This window comes from Dasypus novemcinctus, chromosome 3 (genome assembly GCF_030445035.2).
Source record: "Dasypus novemcinctus isolate mDasNov1 chromosome 3, mDasNov1.1.hap2, whole genome shotgun sequence".
Taxonomy (NCBI): domain Eukaryota; kingdom Metazoa; phylum Chordata; class Mammalia; order Cingulata; family Dasypodidae; genus Dasypus; species Dasypus novemcinctus.
Window position 1 is genome coordinate 17,616,317 of NC_080675.1, and position 18,487 is coordinate 17,634,803.

At 40.2% G+C, this 18,487-nt stretch overlaps 1 protein-coding gene across 5 annotated transcripts in view; it reads left to right on the forward strand.

Moving 5' to 3' along the window:
- The window catches only part of EFCAB11 (EF-hand calcium binding domain 11), a 190,089-nt gene that overhangs the window by 4,564 nt on the left and 167,038 nt on the right, over positions 1–18,487 (forward strand). For 4 of the 5 annotated variants that reach the window (XM_071213729.1, XM_058292538.2, XM_058292534.2 and 1 more), the window contains exons 3-5: positions 626–671; positions 16,412–16,513; positions 17,386–17,476. In XM_071213729.1, coding sequence (XP_071069830.1) covers positions 626–671; positions 16,412–16,513; positions 17,386–17,476 — 239 coding nt within the window. The remainder of the gene's footprint in view (positions 1–625; positions 672–16,411; positions 16,514–17,385; positions 17,477–18,487) is intronic. The other variant, XM_058292542.2, reaches the window with a different exon arrangement.

Genomic DNA, 18,487 nt, shown 5'->3' on the forward strand with positions numbered 1-18,487 from the left:
TGGGAGGGTCAAGAGGAACCAGGAAAGTGTGGAGCTTGGAATCCAAGATGGTGGCGGGTTCAAGACAGAAGGCTGGGAAACTATGTCAGATGCTACCTAGGTTCTAATTCCATGGTATTTATAAAGTCCTTGTAATAATATGAGAAAATACTTGTATTTTAATATTTAGTGAAAGTACATCACCATGTTTTATATACATGTGTTCTCAAATGTTTTATCAAAGGCTAGAATACACCAAAGTGTTAACAGTTGTTTTCACTGGATGGCTGTTTTAAAAATTTTCTTCTTTAAAATTCTCTGCATTTATCATGTTTTCTACAATGATCATGCATTACTTTTATAAACAGGAAAAATATTTTTAAATAAATTCACAGAGTCCTTTGAAACGATTGCCTCTGTTTATCCAAAACTACAAGATTACCTTTAAGATTACATGTGACAGCTAAGTTGATTTTGTTTGCTTAATCTGTTTTGGTCAATGGAATAGAGTTTGGGGTCCTATTAGAGTCTTTAGCAGCCCCTTAGGCTTTCTCACAAAATATATCTCTACCCCTAACACCAGAAATGACTGCACTATGGAAAAGTTTGGTGAAATTATGTCCTATTACTCTTTGCTCTTTTCTAGATAGAAGTGGATTCTGTGATGTCTTCAATAAACCAAAACACTTCTGGTAATGTGAAAATTATATTAATTTCAGTACTCTTTAGACTTCATAAAACAAAAATTAAGAATGAACAAATTAAAGGCTAAGGCATATGTTTAATATATTTTTGCTTTGTTTCCCATTATTTAAAAGAAGGTTTTGGTTCTTTAAAAATTTTTTTTTAAGATTTATTTATTTACTTATTTCTCCCCCTTTCCCCCACCCCCATTGTCTGCTCTCGGTGTCCATTTGCTGTGTGTGTTCTTCTGTGTCCACTTGGATTCTTGTCAGCGGCACCAGAAACCTATGTCTCTTTTTGTTGCATCATTGTTCCGCATTAGCTCTCCATGTGTGCAGTGCCAGTCCTGGGCAGGCTGCACTTTTTTTCAAGTAGGGTGGTTCTCCTTACGGGGTGCACTCTTTGCTCGTGGGGCTCCCCTACGTGGGGAACACCCCTGTGTGGCACGGCACTCCTTGCGCACATCAGCACTGCACGTGGGCCAGCTCATCATAGGAGGCCCTGGGTTTGAACCATGGACCTCCCATGTGGTAGGTGGACGCTCTATCTGTTGAGCCAAATCTGCTTCCCCTTTTAATTTTGATTAACTCATAAGATTTATTGTGAAAAAATTTTTAACTGTTGGTACACGTAAAGAAAAAATATCACCCATAATTTTGACATCTAGAGAATGATTCTGGTTTCTGATTTGAGCAGCTGAATGAGTGGAAGCGGTACTTCCTGAGATGGGAAGACTGGAGAAGAAGATGTGGGACCGGGGAGACCAAAAGTTCAATTTTGAATATGTATACCTTAAGTTTGAAGAGTTTCCATAGAGAATGTCAAGGCAGTTGAGCTATATGGATATAGAATTCATAGGAAAACTCTGGGCTGAAGACATAACTTTCGGACTTATCAGCATGTATTTTGAAGCCACAAGGATGAATGAGACCACTGAGAGAAAGAGTGAAATGCAACCATTAGAATGTCAGGTAGAGGGTGAAGACATGGCAAATGAGACTTAGAAATGGCAGTGAGACAGGAGGAAAATCAAGAGTGATCAAAAGGTAAGAGACGTGAATGTGTCAAGGAAGAGCGTGTGGACAAAATTGTCAAATGCTGCTGACAAGTCAAGTGGCATAAGAACTGAAGAGCGTCCGTTGGAGTTGGCAACTCAGAGGTGTTCATTGACTTTAGCAAGAGCAGTTTCAGTGTGTGGTGTTGAGACCAGAGGCCAGATTGGAGTGGTTTGGAGATAAATGGGAAGTGAGAACGTGTGACATTGTGAGTAGACAAGTCTTTCATGAGGCCCAGATTGACTGAGGATTAAGAGAGATTTTGCTTGCTTTAGTTTTCATTTTTAAGATGGGAATTACTATAGCATGTTTCTAAGCTTAGTGGGATGGTCTAGAAGAGGAAAAGGAAAGATGAGAGAGAAAGAGATGAATACCTATTGTGTGAGGGCATGCTGGATTGGCTTTTTAAAAATTACTTTTTGTTTATAAATAATTTAAAGCTTACGAAAAGTTGCAAAAGTAGAAACAGTGCAGGGAACAGCTATATACCCTTTACCCAGACTCACCTGTTGTTAATTAACATTTTAGCCTATTTGCCTTTTTGGTTGCACTTTTTTCACCACTATCCACTCTTCTCTGTGTATTGCACATAACCAAAGTAGTAATCAACTTTGTAATTTACATTGATACTACATTTTTATCTAATTTACCATCCATATTCCAATTTTATCACTTTAATTATGTCCTTAATAGCGTTTTTCCCCCTTTAGTACAGAATCCCGTCTTTGGCATTCTGTCTCTTTAGACTCTTAATCTGAAACAGTCCCATGGCCTTTCTTTGCTTTTTACAGCATTGATATTTTTGAAGATGATACCCCACTCCTCACTTTTTTTTATTTTTTATTTTATTTTATTCTTTTTATTTCTCTCTCCTTCCTCTGCCCCCCCCCCCAGTTGCCCGCTCTCTGTGTCCATTTGCTGTGTGTTGTTCTGTGACCGCTTCTATCCTTATCAGCGGCACCGGGAATCTGTGTTTTTGTGTGTGTGTGTGTCATCTTGTTGTGTCAGCTCTCTGTGTGTGCGGCACCATTCTTGGGCAGGCTGCACTTTTCTTTTTGCACTGGGCAGCTCTCCTTATGGGGTGCACTTCTTGCACATGGGGCTGTCCTATGTGGGGGACACCCCTGCGTGGCACAGCACTCCTTGTGCGTATCAGCACTGCGCATGGGCCAGCTCCACATGGGTCAAGGAGGCCTGGGTGCGGATTTGGCCCAATGGATGGGGCGTCCCCCTGCCACATGGGAGGTCTGCGGTTCACTTTTTTTTTTTTAAAGAACAATCCGCATTTTGTGTTACCTGTTTCTCTGATTAGACTGTTATGCTTTTCAGCCAGAATACTATTTAGATGATATGTTATTTTCAGAATAACATATTTGGAGGCATGCAATGTCTACCTGATCCTCATAGATAATATTAATTGTTGTTATGAGTCAAGGTGTTGTTCAGGTTCTCCATTATATTATTTCTGTTTTATTTTCTTCCATTCCAACTAAAAAGCCATCTCTGAGGAGATACTTTTAAGTCCACACAAATATTCTGTTCCTCATCAAAAATTTCCCCTAGATTTAGTATCCATTCATCATTCTTGTCTGAGCCAGTCTTTATTTTTTAGTTGGTTACAAAGTAATGATTTTCTAATCCCAGTACTTCCTCCAGTTGGCCCTGGACATTCTAATAGCAAGAGACCTCCCTTCTAAATATGTCTGTTATCAGTATGGACTAATGAATTTCTATATTTCAATCATTTACAATTATTTTAGTTTCTTTGGCTGCTCAAGCAAATACCATGCAATGTGTTGGCTTAAACAATGAGAATTTATTGGCTCGTGGCTTTCAGGCTAGAGAAGTGCAAATCAAGGCTTCATCTAGGTGATGCTTTCTTCCTAAAGACTAACATGGGGGTGCTGCCCATGACCTTTGGTCCTAAGCTTTTTTTCACATGGCAGTGCACATAGCAGCCTCTACTGTCCTCTCCCTTCACTTCTGGGTTCCATTATGAAAACTGATTAAACCAAAAGCTTTTTTTTTTTGGGGGGGGGAGGTAATCAATAAAATTGAGACTCTGTTACCCAGACTGATCAGGAAAAAAAGAGAGAGACACAAATTACCAATAGCAAGGAATGAGTGAAGTGATATCACTACAGATTTTACAGTTATTTAAAGGATAACAAAAGTATATTATGAACAATTTTGTGTAATATTGTTATATGAAATTTCTTGAAAGACGGAAACTACCAAAATTCACATAAGAAGAAATAGATAACCTGAATAGTCCTATATCTATTTAAGAAAATTAATTTGTAGTTTAAAATCCTTCCCACAAATAAAACTCTAGGCAAAAAGGCTTTCCTGGTGAATTTTTACCAACATTTAAGGAAGAAATAATACCATTTTACAGACTCTTCTAAAACTTCTGGTACACATTTTCTATTCTCTCTCTTATCTTCTCCTGTCTGCCTTCTCTTCTCCCTCCCTTCCTTGCTCCCTCCCTCTCCCCTTATTCCCTCTGTCCTCTTCTCCCTCTCCTTTTCTCTCTTTCTCCTAAAAAAGAACATTCATTAAATCTGGGTGGTGTTTCTATGTTTCTATGGGTATTCATTATATTACTCTTTGAACTTTTGCATAGTTTGAATTTTGACATAAAAAATTTGAAAAAATATTAAAAAAGATAACAGGTGGGTATATTTATAATATCATGTTTAGTGAGGTCAACCCCTGCGGTTGAGTAATATGATATACATGGAAGGGTAAATAAACGCTAGCAAGAGTTTTTCCCACCTCGATTACATTCTGAAGACTTCTCCTGTTTTTTAACTCTCTGATATAAAGTAAGGGTTGCTTCATGCAAAAAGATGTACCACATATGCCATTTTTTTCTCTTGTATTTTTCCTATTTGAGAAAGGTTTGACTTATGAATGAAGATAACCCATGTTCATGAAATTTACAGGATTTTCTCTGTTTAAGTTCTTTAATGCTCAAGTTTTGACTTGATGCAGAAAGATTTCTCACATTTGTTGCATTCATAGTGCTTCCTTTCCAGAGAGTTTTAATATACCTTGGAGCTATTCACTACATTCACTTGGTTTCTCCAAATCCTGAGTTCTTTTGTATATAGTGAAGACTTATTAAGGGACATTTTCTCAGATTCATTATGGTCCAAGGATTGCTTAAAATGGAATCTTTTGATACATATGGAAAATGGTCTTCCATATGACTGAGGGCTTTCCAACTTTGATGCTATGCATAGGGACCTGCCCCAGTATGCCTTTCTTTGCATTTTATGTCAAGGAACAATTTCTCACATTCACTTCTTAATCACTTTGATTAGGATGCTTCATTTCATAGAATCTGTTCCTAATTATTAATTTAAAAGTAGATTTCAAAGGGTTACTGATTTAGTTTTCTTGGCTGCTCAAACAGATACCTTGCAATGGATTGACTTAAACAATGGGAATTTATTGGCTCATGGTCTTCAGGCTGGAGAAGTCCAAATCAAGGCATCATCAAGGTGATGCTTCATCATAAAGACTAGTGTTCTGAGGCTGGTTACTGGTGATTCTTGGTCCTGAGTATCTCTGCCACATGGCAGTGCATTCGGCCTCTCCCTTCTCTTCCGGGTTCTGTTGACCTTCAGCTTCTTGCTTCCCATGGCTTTCTCTCTCTGTCTGAATTTCATTCTGCTTATAAAGGACTCTAGTAAAAGGATTAAGACCCATTCTGATTGAGTTGGGCCATACCTTAACTGAAGTAACTGCATCAAGAGGTTCTACTTACAATGGATTCATATCTACAGGACTGGATTAAGTCTAAGAATATCATTTTTGGGGGCTATATAACTCCAAACCACCATAGGTACAAAGTAAAGTAATCACCTGAGAAATTCAGGGAAACTATTAGGGGAAGGATTAGATTGGAGGAATGAGATAAAAGTATAGGTGCTTACTACCTTGCTCCAAGATGACTGTGAAAGGACCCTCCTTAGTCTACAGTCTTCCAGTCTCTGTTTTCTCTTCCAGTCTTGGTATTAACACCTGTCTTGGTTTGCCACAGGGCTGCCAATGCAAAGTACCAGAAATGGGTTGACTTTTATAATGGGAATTTTATTTAGGGTAAAAGCTTACATTTCTGAGGCTGTGAAATGTCCAAATCAAGGCCCAACAGAGATGCTTTCTCACCAAAGTCAGCTACTGGTGATCCTGGCATCCTACCACATGGCAACTGGGTATAGGGCAGGGCTTGTCTCCTTAGTCATGAGCTGCTCTGTGGGCCCATCCCCTCAGGGGCCTCTTTCTGTGCCTCTTTCCTCTGCTGATTCCAGATATGGGACCTCTTGGGGCTTCTCTGTTTTCCTATTGTCCTCTCCCTAATATATAGGATCAAATTAATATGGCAGCTTCCTTTCTCTTTATGTGTCTCTCCCTTCATCTCTCTCTCTCTCTCTTTGTGTCTCCATTTATATCAGACCCAGCCAAGCTGGCTCACACTTCACTGTCGTAGTCCAATCAAAAGCCTTAAAGTGATCTTCTCAAGTAATCTAGTTAAAAGTCCCCTTAACTGAATTTAATGCAGTCAATGGGCTCCATACCTGCAGGAATGAATTGGTTTAAGAACATAACCTTTTTTCTTTTGGTTCATAAAATAACTTCAAACTGTCACACTCTACATTCTGAATCCCAAAAAGACATGTTCTTTCCATATGCAAAACACATTCAACATATCACAGTATTTCAAGAAACCTTAAGTCATTCCAATAACAATGCTAAGGAAAAAATCTCATAAACATCAACTTTAGGCCTGCAGTTTGTATTGAGGCAACATTCCCTCTGGCTGTAGACCTGTGAAACTTAGAAAATAAGTTATCTGCATCCTTTATACAGAGGAGGGATAGACACTGGATAAACCTTTGCATTACCATAAGGAGAAAGTAGAAGGAAAACAGGTGTTACAGGTCCCAAACAGTTCTGAAAACCTGCAGGACATACTCCTCTAGATTTCAAAGTCTGAGCATCATCTCTAGAATGATGTCTTCTTCTCCTCGGGGCCTCATGGGGGCCCACTCCTTCCACAGGCTTGCCCAATGGCCATCTTCTAGGTTCCACCATCATCAACCATCTGGATGGCAGCCAAGCTCCACACCTCACCCTCAAAGAACATTGGGGTGATGGTCACACTTTCCCCCATCTCTGGGGGACAGTCTCAATCCCCTTAGTATAGTGTGTATGTGGGGTGGTGGCAACATTTCCCTAATGTCTGGAATACAGGCCCAACCCCCTGAGAACAGTGGGGTGGTAACCTAACTCTCCCCAAACACCAGGGAATGTGCTCTACCTTCTCTAGCCTGGGGCAGCCAAACTGTCCCTGAACAAGGGGCTGGAAAACCTACCCTCTTCAAATGCAAGGGCAGACTCCCCCTTCCTGCACGTTTGGATGGGATCCCTCTCCTGGCCTGAGCAGATGTCCCAAGTCCAGACTCAGCTTTCATGGTTTTCTTCTTGAAGCCATTTTTCCTTCAATCTCTTCCCTTCTGTTCCTTTAAGTCCAGGCTCAATTGGTTTCATTCATACAGATCTCACAAAAAGCTTGTCAGTTTTATATGCAGTTCACAGGGGTCCAAGCCTTCAGACAGAAAGACTTTCGACAAGTCCTTCAAAGATAACTGCGTTTCCAATCCTGACTTGTAATAAAATGCCCGTCTAGTTCCAAGTTTAGTTAAGTCTTCACATATGGCACTATTCTCTGGGGCTTGTTTTCAGGAAGCTCAGATTTTCCCAAACCATCAATTTCTGGTTTCTTTGTACCCAGCAATTCAGTGCTCGGCTTATCTCTTTCCTTTCACATTTTGCTATAAACTATAAGGAGAAACTGGGCTGCATTTTCCATCTAAATGTCCTAGCTCATCATTTTCAAATTCTGCCTACCTTCTAATATCAGGAGCCAATTTTGCCAAGTTCTCTGCCACTTTTAAACAAAGATCACCTTTCCTCCAGTTTCCAATAACACATTCATCATTTCCATCTACGGTCTTTTCAGAACTATCTTTAGCATCTGTATTTTTTTACCACCCCGGTTGTCTGTTCTCTGTGTCCATTTGCTGTGTGTTCTTTTGTCCGCTTCTGTTGTTGTCAGCAGCACGGGAATGTGTCTCTTTTTGTTACGTCACCTTGCTGCGTCAGCTCTCCATGTGTGCGAAGCCATTCCTGGGCAGGCTGAAATTTCTTTCGCGCTGGGCGGTTCTCCTTACGGGGCGCACTCCTTGTGTGTGGGGCTCCCCTACATGGGGGGCACCCCTGTGTGGCATGGCACTCCTTGCGCGCATCAGCGCTGAGCATGGGCCAGCTCCACATGGGTCAGGAGGCCCGGGGTTTGAACCGTGGACCTTCCATGTGGTAGATGGACGCCCTAACCACTGGGCCAAGTCCACCGCCAAATACATACATTTTAAAAAATGGCAATGATGTAAGTGTAACTTCAATTGAAAAATAATTTGTGGATGATTAGGTTAGTGGGCAGGAAGGTTGTGTGTTTTTGCTAATTACTACCTTGTCTGACTTGTGTGAACCAGACAGCTAACTATTAAACATATTACTTTCCTAGCATTAAATTTAAATTTCTATTTTCTAGTCTTTTAGGATAAACACTTTATTGTGTATGGTTTGTTGTTTTGGGGTTCCTATTTAAGGAACAAAATTTACAAGGTGTCTTAGTTTCCTCGGCTGCTAACATAAATGCCATGAAATAAATGGGTTGGCTTAAACAATGGGAATTTATTGGCTCACAGTTTTGAGGCTGGGAAAAAGTCCAAGGCATCATCAAGGCGATGCTTTTTCTCCAAGGATTATGGTGTTCTGGGGCTTGCTGCCATTGATCCTTGGTCCTTGGCTCTGCTGTCTCATGGCAGTGTACACTGCCACCTCTCCTGGCTCTCCATTCTCTTCTGGGTTCTTTGGTGTTCAGCTTCTTGCTCTCATAACTTTCTATCTGACAGGGTTTCATTCTGCTTTCAGAGGCTTCAGTAATCTGCTTCATTGGGCCGCACCATAAGTGAAGGAATCTCATCAAAAGGTCCTACTTAAAATGAATTCAAACCCACAGGAATGGATTAAGTCTAAGAATATGTTTTTCTGGGTTACACATAGCTCCAAACCACCACTCAATACTGTAGCAGATCGTTTGATTTCAGATTTTTATTGGCCTTTTTGTTCTTTTCTTTAATTAGGAAACTGCATGCAAATTAAGGTTACCTTATCTTAAAATCATAATCATAGGTTCATTTTTGGGTAGCACCCACAGATATTCTATTTATTTAATTGCCACTTAGAGGATGCTGCAGAAGTTTCGTTGTATAGGTAGAAAAGAGTAGGAGACACAGATGTTTTTGTAAAACATTATGTGAAAGGGAAGATAAAGAAGCAATGCCATACTGCAAGTCTTTGGCCAGATGTCAACGAATACCACAGGCGAGAAAAGCTCTGAGAGTTCAGAGGGCCACACTACCTCTTGGAGGAGGTGTGAGACTGGAGCCAGACATTGGAGGGATTTGAAGAGATGGAGAAGCAAGGAAGTCACAGCTAGCAATGCAAAAGGCCAGGTTAGCGCTTTCTCCTCGGGAAGGCCCTTCTGCACTCCACCCCTGAGGTGTTTCTCTCCTCGACCCTCTCCCACCACAGTATCCACTCACAGTGGCTGAAATCTCTTCCTCCTAGATCGCTGTTCTGCTCCCTACACTCCTCCCCCCACTCAGAATGCACATCCAAAGATACAGAACAGAGTCCTCCGGTAAACGGACTCCATCTTCCTTGCACTCCTGCACCAGCAAGGAGGGATAATGCTGCGGTGGTTTGGAGCTGTGTACACCCCAGAAAAACATGTTCTTAAATTTAATCCATTCCTGTGAGTGCGAACCCATTGTAAGTAGGACCTATTCATGAGGCTACCTCAGTGAGGATGGTTCTTAATCCGATTACTGGAGTCCTTTATAAGTGGAATGAAATCAGACATGAGAGAGAAAAAGCTACAAAAAGAGCACCCAGAAGCTGAAATGGAACCCAGAAGAAAAGGAAGAGACCAGGAGACCCTGCCATGTGCCTTGTCATGTGGCAAGCTCGGGACCAAGGGTTGCCAGCAGCTAGTTCCAGAATGGCATAGTTTTGGGGAGAAAGCATTGCCTTGATACCTTGAGTTGGACATTTTCCCAGCCTCAAAACTGTAAGCTAATGAATTCCCATTGTTTAAGCTGACCTGTTTCATGGTTTTTGCTAGGAAACTAAAACAAGTGCATAGCTATAAATGACTGTTCATCAGAGTAACCCGACCTGGACCTTATGGGAGTTGAGAAACCCCTTTGCCTAGATGGGAGGATGAGTCTTTAAATTCCAGAATAAGGAACTGGGACTTTGCTCTTTTGAGTTAGCTTTGAAGATTTTCAAGCAGGAGATGCATGTAATAAAAAGGGAACATGTTTGATAGAAATAAGGTTTTATTGATTCAGATTTCACTACTATAACCTTTTTTTACTCTTCCTTTTCATTTTCCTCCCAATGATATAGTAAAAGTTGATTTCTCACATTAAGGTAGGCTCTTTTCTCTTTATTCCCCTACTCTTCTGTAAGAAGCTAGAAGGAAATATTATTCCTTTGAATTTACTTATCCATCATACTGTGACAACTCATTGTTGGTGATGTCAATTTCACCTTCTGTCCTTACAGTCTTTATATGCAAACATGTTTTATCCATTTTTTGCACTCAAGGCTTCCAGTGGTCATAATCTGAATTTTATTTTTCAGACTAGAGAAGGCTTACATTATGCCTTTTAAAAGGTTATTTAATCCTTTTAAACCTTTATTTTTAGGCAATTTTCATTCTCTGGAAAAATTAATGTATGGCACAATGAATGTGAATCTTCTCTTTTCCACTAAATCTGGAACCCAACTTACAATCCAAATAACTTGGCATTTTTATTGTTTTTCCCTTTCACTCTCCCCAGATTTATTGCAGTTTCTAATTTCAGCTCACTGTGATAGCCAGATATCAGCCTACTTCATTTTCAGGAGGATTTCTCTGTGTGCACTGACCCTGAAGCTTAGAACTGTGAACCACAAAAAAATATACATAATGAAACTTTCAAAGAAAAATTTATACAGTTTTGTTGGACTTTTTGAATATATCACCCCTGTGGTGAAAGATGATTACCCTCCTAGGAAACTGCTTAAAAACAAACCAAAAAAATAGGAAAGATAATATTCTTAGTCTGTCTCTTTATATGATATGTCTATATCAGATATATTTTTTACTTGGAAAGGTTTATATGTATGTATATAATAGACCTGGAAAGAATTCATTTTGGCAAGAATAGCTATAAAGTGGAAAGTCAGATGCACAGACTTGGAAAGTTGGAAGGTCCTTTGGAGGCACATCCTGTAGCACCGCTAACAGGGAAGGGTGGAGGCCCACCTTGCTTCAAATCAAGTAGCTGTGACACCATCTCCTCTGTACATTGAACTGCCCTATGGGAATTTACAAAGAAGAACCTTTCCCACAGCTGAAAAAGTTCTGCTACTGATAGAGTTCAAGCACTCGGGCAATTCCTGAACACCTTCTATAGGCAGATTAATAATAGATGCAGATAAACACATAGGTCTTTGTGGCTCCCGAAGTTGTTGTGATCCTAAGTGGTAACTACGATAAAGTGTTTGGTTGACTGTCTTTAGAAGATCTGTGTACATAGAGAAGCCAACATTATAGTTAAAATTAGAATTCTCTCACCATGTTCTTTCACATCAGGGGCAGACATAGGTAATGCATTTCTCATTGGGTATGAAATCTGATGTCAATAGAATTATTGAAAGTCTTTGTGAAGTGGTAATTTTAGGTTTGAATATTGTGACAGCAGGTAGAGTTAATAATAGGGATCCCATTTCTGGGCCATTTAAAGAATAGCAAGATTTTTTTTTTAAAAGCTTATGTTACTGAGGTTGCATTGCAGAGCTTTAGCAAGCCATTATGCATTGTCTTTGGAAAGTGATTATATTACTACAATTTGAGAGACAAGCTGAATGAAAACTTCTACATCTGTTTTAGAAAAGGAGTTTGCATTTGGATAAACATTCCCCTGAAAGACTAAAACAAGTTAAGGACATGTGGGTTGAAGGGGGAGATGTGTTTACACAGTTTAATATATAATATATACTTTCAACCCTTAGAGTTTTTTTTAAGATTTATTTATTTATTTTATTCCCCCCCGCCGCCCCAGTTGTCTGTTCTCTGTGTCTGTTTGCTGCGTGTTGCTCTTTGTCTGCTTCTGTTGTTGTCAGTGGCTCGAGAATCTGTGTTTCTTTTTGTTGCGTCATCTTATTGTGTCAGCTCTACATGTGTGCGGCGCCATTCCTGGGCAGCCTGAACTTTCCTTTTTTTTTTTTTTTCAGATTTATTTATCTCCCCCCCACCCCCCACCCCCAAGTTTTCTGTTCTCTGTGTTTATTTGCTGCGTTGTCTTTGTCCGCTTCTGTTGTTGTCAGCGGCATGGGAATCTGTGTTTCTTTTTTTGTTGTGTCATCTTGTTGTGTCACCTCTCTGCGTGTGTGGCACCATTCCTGGGCAGGCTGCACTTTCTTTCGCGCTGGGCGGCTCTCCTTACAGGACACACTCCTTGTGCGTGGGGCTACCCTACGTGGAGGACACCCCTGCATGGCACGGCACTCCTTGCGTGCATCAGCACTGAGCATGGGCCAGCTCCACATGGGTCAAGGAGGCCCGGGGTTTGAACCGCGGACCTCCCATGTGTTAGACAGACACCCTAACCACTGTGCCAAGTCCACTTCCCTAGAGTATTGACAAGGTGGAAAAATAGTATGAAAAAACTAGACTCATTTGTGTTAATAGACTGTTTAGTGGAAAAATAGTGTGAAAAAACTGGATTGCATATATAGACTCATTTGTGTTAATAGTGATCAAGTGAAAAAATAGTGTGAAAAAACTGGATTGCATAGCATAGACTTATTTGTGTACATCTTTTTAGCGGGTGTTGGAGATTGAATCATATATCCCACAAAAAACATGTTCATGTCTTAATCTGCATTCCTGTGGGTATGAACCCATTTGTAAATAGGACCTCTGAAGATGTTGTTAGTTAGGGTGTGAACTCATTTGTGAATAGGCTTTTCGAAGATCCTATTTAGGATGAGGCCAAATTGAAATCAGGGTGAGCCTTACTCCATACTACTGGAGCCCTTATAAGCAAATGAAATTTGGACACAACCAGTCAGAAGAAGCCAGAAGTCAGAAGAAGCCAGAAGGTACATGTCAGCGGAAATCAGAGGAGCAGATACAAAGAGAGAGACATCACCATATGACAGAGGATTGCCAGAATACTATGGAGTCTGGGAGAAAGCAAGCCCTGCCAGAACCTTGTTGCACTTCTAGCTTCCAAAACCGTGAGACCATAAATTCCTGGTTATATAAGCCAGCTGATTGTGTGGTATTTGTCATAGCAGCCCTGGCAAACTAAGGCGGCAGGTAATAAACACAGTTTAAATCCACATAAATTTCCCCCGAATAAAAACTAAAAAAACGCTTCTTTTTAATCCCACAAGATGATGAAATGAAGACCTGAATATAGCTCCAACTACTGATGAGTTATCTTAGTATGTAATTTAAAGCAAATTGCCACTCATGAACGAATTTTTTGTTTTCCTTGAGACTTGCACATGGAACCATGGAATTGTATGTTTTTTCTTTGCTATCATTTTCTGGTCAGATACAGTGATAAGTAAAGGACAACTACTATGCATGTACTTCCTTTCCTTCTGAATATTGTTTGTTCTTAATATAGATACTAAGAAATTAGAGTTTCTAAAATGATGGTTTATTTTGCTGGCTATGTGAATAAAAACTGACCTACTTTTCCTGGCACTAGTTTACAGAGTTGTAAGATCTTTTAAACACATGTTTTAATGCTTTTTGCTCATTGCTTCATTTCTTTATTCAGTGGATAAGTAATGAATGCTGGCTGCACATTAGCCTAAGTACCATGCTCAACACTGGGGACCAAAGTGCTTCGCCTCAGTGTGTCTCAGGTAGACATGTAGCCAAATCATTACCCTGCCACCTAAAAGATTCTATGATTGTGTTATGAACAGAGGGTTGTAGGGTCACAGAAAAGGAACTCAACGGGAGAAATCAGGGAAGCCTCCAAAGAGGAGGTACTGCTTGAGTTGCATCTGAAAGGAGGTATAAAGATTCACTAGGAGAAAAGAGAAGAGAGACAGGCAGTGTGTGTGACCCATGCAGAGGCGGTGGTGTCTTGGGGAAGCACCAAGAAGTTTGCTTTGGCTACAGTTTTGGTTGTCTGGGATAAAAAGATTGGGGGTGAGGCTAGAGAGGTAGGTTGGGGTAAGATTGCCAAAGGCCTCATAGGACATGCCATGATATGAGACCAAATTATTCAAGAATTTCCACTAATCTAAATGCTATTTAGTTGATTAGCTTTTGGTGCTCATAAAATGAAGGCTTGGGCTTGATTCTCTGGAAAGGTGGCATGACTAGACATAAATTTTAAATTCAGCTAGCCGTTTTAAATATGTTCTCTGGTCAACAAGGGTGATTAGATGAGAATGGAGCTGCATCAATGTATATCTTCCACTACTACTGGGAAAAATAAGTGCTACATAGGCTAATTCAATATAGTACATATTTCTCAAGTACTTACTATGTACCAGGCATTCTAGTTGGCACTAGAAGGTATGCCCTGTTGTCTAGAGGATATTCAGCTGCTTACCTGACTTTTCCTCTTGGAGGTCTTTGAGGCATCAAAAAGCATGCCCAAATCTCAACTCTTCATCTTACCCTCCAGTCCTGCTTTTGCCCTCTAGCCTTTCCCAGCTCTTTAAAATGACTCCTCAAACCACCTAGTACTCAAAGCCAGCCCCTGGAGTTTATTCTTGACACCTTCTTCTTTCTCACCTGCCACATCTAATCCCTGATCAAGTTATGCCAGTTCTATTCCAAAATATATCTGGAGCCCTTCCACTTCCTGCTGCCATCACCCTAGCAACCACATCTCTTGCCAGTGGGCTCCTAACTGGTCTCCCTTTCTCTATGTTTTGCCCTTCCTCCAATCCTTTTTTGAGACAGTAGCCAGAAAGATCTTTCAGAAATGGCAATCATTTCAGTTCACTTCCCAATTCAAACCTTTTACTGACTTCCTCTTGCATCTTAAATAAAACCCAAGGTATTTAGTGTGGCCCCAGGGCCTGTGTGTTCCAGCCCCTGCCTTCCTCTTGGAGCATCTTGCTCCTTACATTCCAGCCACCACGGCCTTATTTCATGCCTTCTACACCCCCGCCTCATGGCCTTTGCACAGACTGCCTTCACTGCTTGAAATGCTCCTCTTCCCATCCTTTACCCATTTGCTATCTTCTCATCCTTTAGGTCTTGGCTTAAATATTAAATATTGCTTCCTCCAAGTGATTGCTCCTTGGTCTCCGAGTCTATGCTACAGGAAGATTCCTGTGACTCTTGCACAGCATCCTCTTTTCCCCCTCACGTAATTTGTAATTATTTTGCGGTGGAACCTGTGTAATGACAGTCTCCTGCCCTAGACTATTAGCTCACTTGAGAGTGGAATCATGCATGTGCTCATCTCCCTCAATTTCCAAAACTAAATACAGTGCCTGGCACACAGTTGATCCTCAAGAGTTGTAAAAGAATGGTTTAAAAACATAAAGATAGGTGTATTCTTTTATTTTCTAAATCCTGAATTGAGCTACAAGGAAGAACAACATGGAAACTTAAGAAAACTTTTCTACAAAAATTTTTTAAAGCTATTGGAACTATTTTAGGATAGGTATATAACTCAGTCTTACCTCACCAATAGGAAAACGGGTGCAAAGTTCTTAAACACTGGCATATGTTTATTTTATTAATTAGGGCTAAAATAGAGGGATAACAGTTTTTTCTTTTTTTAGTAGAAATCGTGACGTATAAAAATGGGTTGCTCTTTATATATTTAGGGCTCATTTCACTAAAGTGTTTAAATTCTTGGCTCCGCTCTTTAAACCTACTACAAAGATCACATTAGAATTCATTTTAATAGACATTGTAAGCACAGTATCCAATCTCATAATATCATGCTGGGCTCTTTTATTATGAGAGTCACAGGAAGCTGAGCCTGAGGCTGCCAAACACGTCGTGGGGTGCATCCAGGGCTGGGGACCGTGCCAGCTCTATTGTTTATGTAATATTCTCTCCACCTTTATCTGCAGTGTGCAATTGGTATTGACTTTTGAGAAACTACTTCTTTGACCTGATCTCCCAGTTGGAAAAAAATCTGCCATAATGACATCTGACTAGGAAAAAAAGGGATCAAAGAAGCATAAGGAAAGAAAAATTATGAGACCTCATTAAATAAGTAGTTTCAGGACTGTTAGGTCTGGTAGAGGGAAGAGGTTTAAACTTTTCAAGGTCATCATTCCTTTCTCCCCATGAGGAAGCTAAATGAACTCTAAAAATGTCTGTCAATTTTGTAGTTGATTGTTACTGTGCATCTCCTCAGCCCTTAGCAACATGCTTTTCCTTCTTTGTAGATCTTTAGGAGCAAATACTGCTCACCAAAATGAACATAATAGTTGATTATTTGTGATATTTATCATTTTTCTTCCATTTTTTCTCCTTATATATGGTCTTTTCCAACTTTTAGGTATATTTCTTCCAGAGTTTTTAAATGTTGTAAGGAAAAAGAAGGAAGCCCAATTGTATTGGAATGAAATAAGACACATCTTCACAGCTTTTGACATGCGCTGTAAGTTCCTTTGAAGTGTTGATATATTAAAAAAATTGGTATGAAGGAACCGTGAATGGGAACATATACACAGCAATTAAATATACAATATACTTGGAAGTTTATTTTACTGTATTCATTATCTAGTATACTTGAGGTGTTGGTGGAATTTTTTTTTTGCTCTGTGCTGATCTTAAATTCTTGCCATTTATCGTGGATGAAAGGCTGTTTACAGTTTTGTGATTGTACTTTTGATTTGCCTGTATTGTATTGAGGACAGCAAAGAATTCAGCCACGTGGGGATATAGGCTATGAACCCCAGAAGTGGGGCACACCTGTGGCCTTCTCCTTCAGCTCCTGACCCAGTCTTGATTGCAGGGATTACTTTCCCTCATCGAGTGTGAGCCCTCAGACCTCCTAAGCCCTTTAGCTCACATACAAGAATTATAAGACTTATGGAGTCCTGGTTCAGTGTCTTGGCTGTGGCTATGGTTTTACCTTAAATACTAAATATGTCATAATTCTAATAGCAAGGAAGGGGAAAAGGGAATTTTGAAGGTTGAATTGTTTTGACAATTCCTGAGGACTCAAAGTCTAATGCCATTGTGGTAGAGCATGTCTTTACGTCCTTTTCCTGGATTCAGAGAACCTGTGAATGTTTGGGCTAGAAATGACCTTCCAGATAATCTGGGACTGCACTGAAGGGGTGTATTACTAGGTACTTAATTCTTCCAGTGAGACACTCTTGGATTGCCTTATACGTAAAATCAACTATAAATTATTGCTTTTCTCCTGATAATATATTAAAATAGTTTCATGCACACATTATGGCTGAACTAACAGTTCCTAGGGCTTATAGAGTAAGTGAATGCTCTGTATTTTGTTTCATACAGATCGTGGATTTTTAACTTTGGAAGATTTCAAAAAAGCATTTAAGCAGGTGGCTCCCAAATTACCAGAGAGGACTATTCTTGAGGTATTCAGGTAAGGCACCAAAATCTTTTCATACACCCATCCCTTAATTTACCATTTGCTTTTGTGGGTTTTCAGTTTTATGAAGAACGGTTATTTATGTTGATTGTTTCCTTATGAGAATTTTCATCTCATAGCATATTGTTGTGATCCAGGAAAGAAACTTAGAGTTGTGAATCATTTCTATTGAGTGGTTTGGAAATGGAGTAGCTTGGGTCATCTGATCCAGTTGGCTCCAGTGAGCTTGAGTCCATCCATCCCTGAGAGGATGGGCTGTAAGTGGGTGGACAGCATGCACCCCAGAGGTGCTGAAACATTAGACAAGCAGAAAGAAAGGAGAACTATTTATGTATCGATCAAAAAAAGAAGCTTTGTTAATATTCAACATTGATGCCAATAAAGTGCAATTGAAGGGTATCTGGTTTTTATAAACTACTCCTTCCAAAATGGACAAGTGCCTTAAAAGTAGTTTCTGTAGGGGGAACTGCAGAGTGAAAGGAATATTAATAGCGCAAACACGTGCTAACAATGAGAAAATGGCAGAGGTGATACTTCTTTGACTCCTGTATGAATTCTTCATCAACCTCTTAAAAAGGTGTATTAATTAGGATTCAGAATAGTGACAAGAGCCAGAAAATCCAAAATAGTAGAAGTTCAAAAAAAGTAAAAATGTATTCTTCACCCGTGTAAACACAGGCAGTCCAGGGTTTATTTGCTGGCAACACAGTCACCAAGGGCTCCTGGCTTGTTGCTGTGGCCGCCTCAACACTCACTTCCAAGTGGATTCTTCACTTTCACCTACCATAGCTGAATTCCAGGTGGTTAGGAAGAAAGCAGGCAGAAGATATGGCCCTCCCTTTGAGGAAGAAATTATTTCTGCTTACATCCCAGTGGCCAGAACTTAGTCCCAAGCCTGGGCCTGGCTGCAGGTGGCAGGGGGTGGGAAGTTCTGAGAAATACAGACTTTGCTCTGAGCTGTGGTGCTCTTCGAAGAGAGGTTCTGGCTCGGAGGAAGAATGAGTG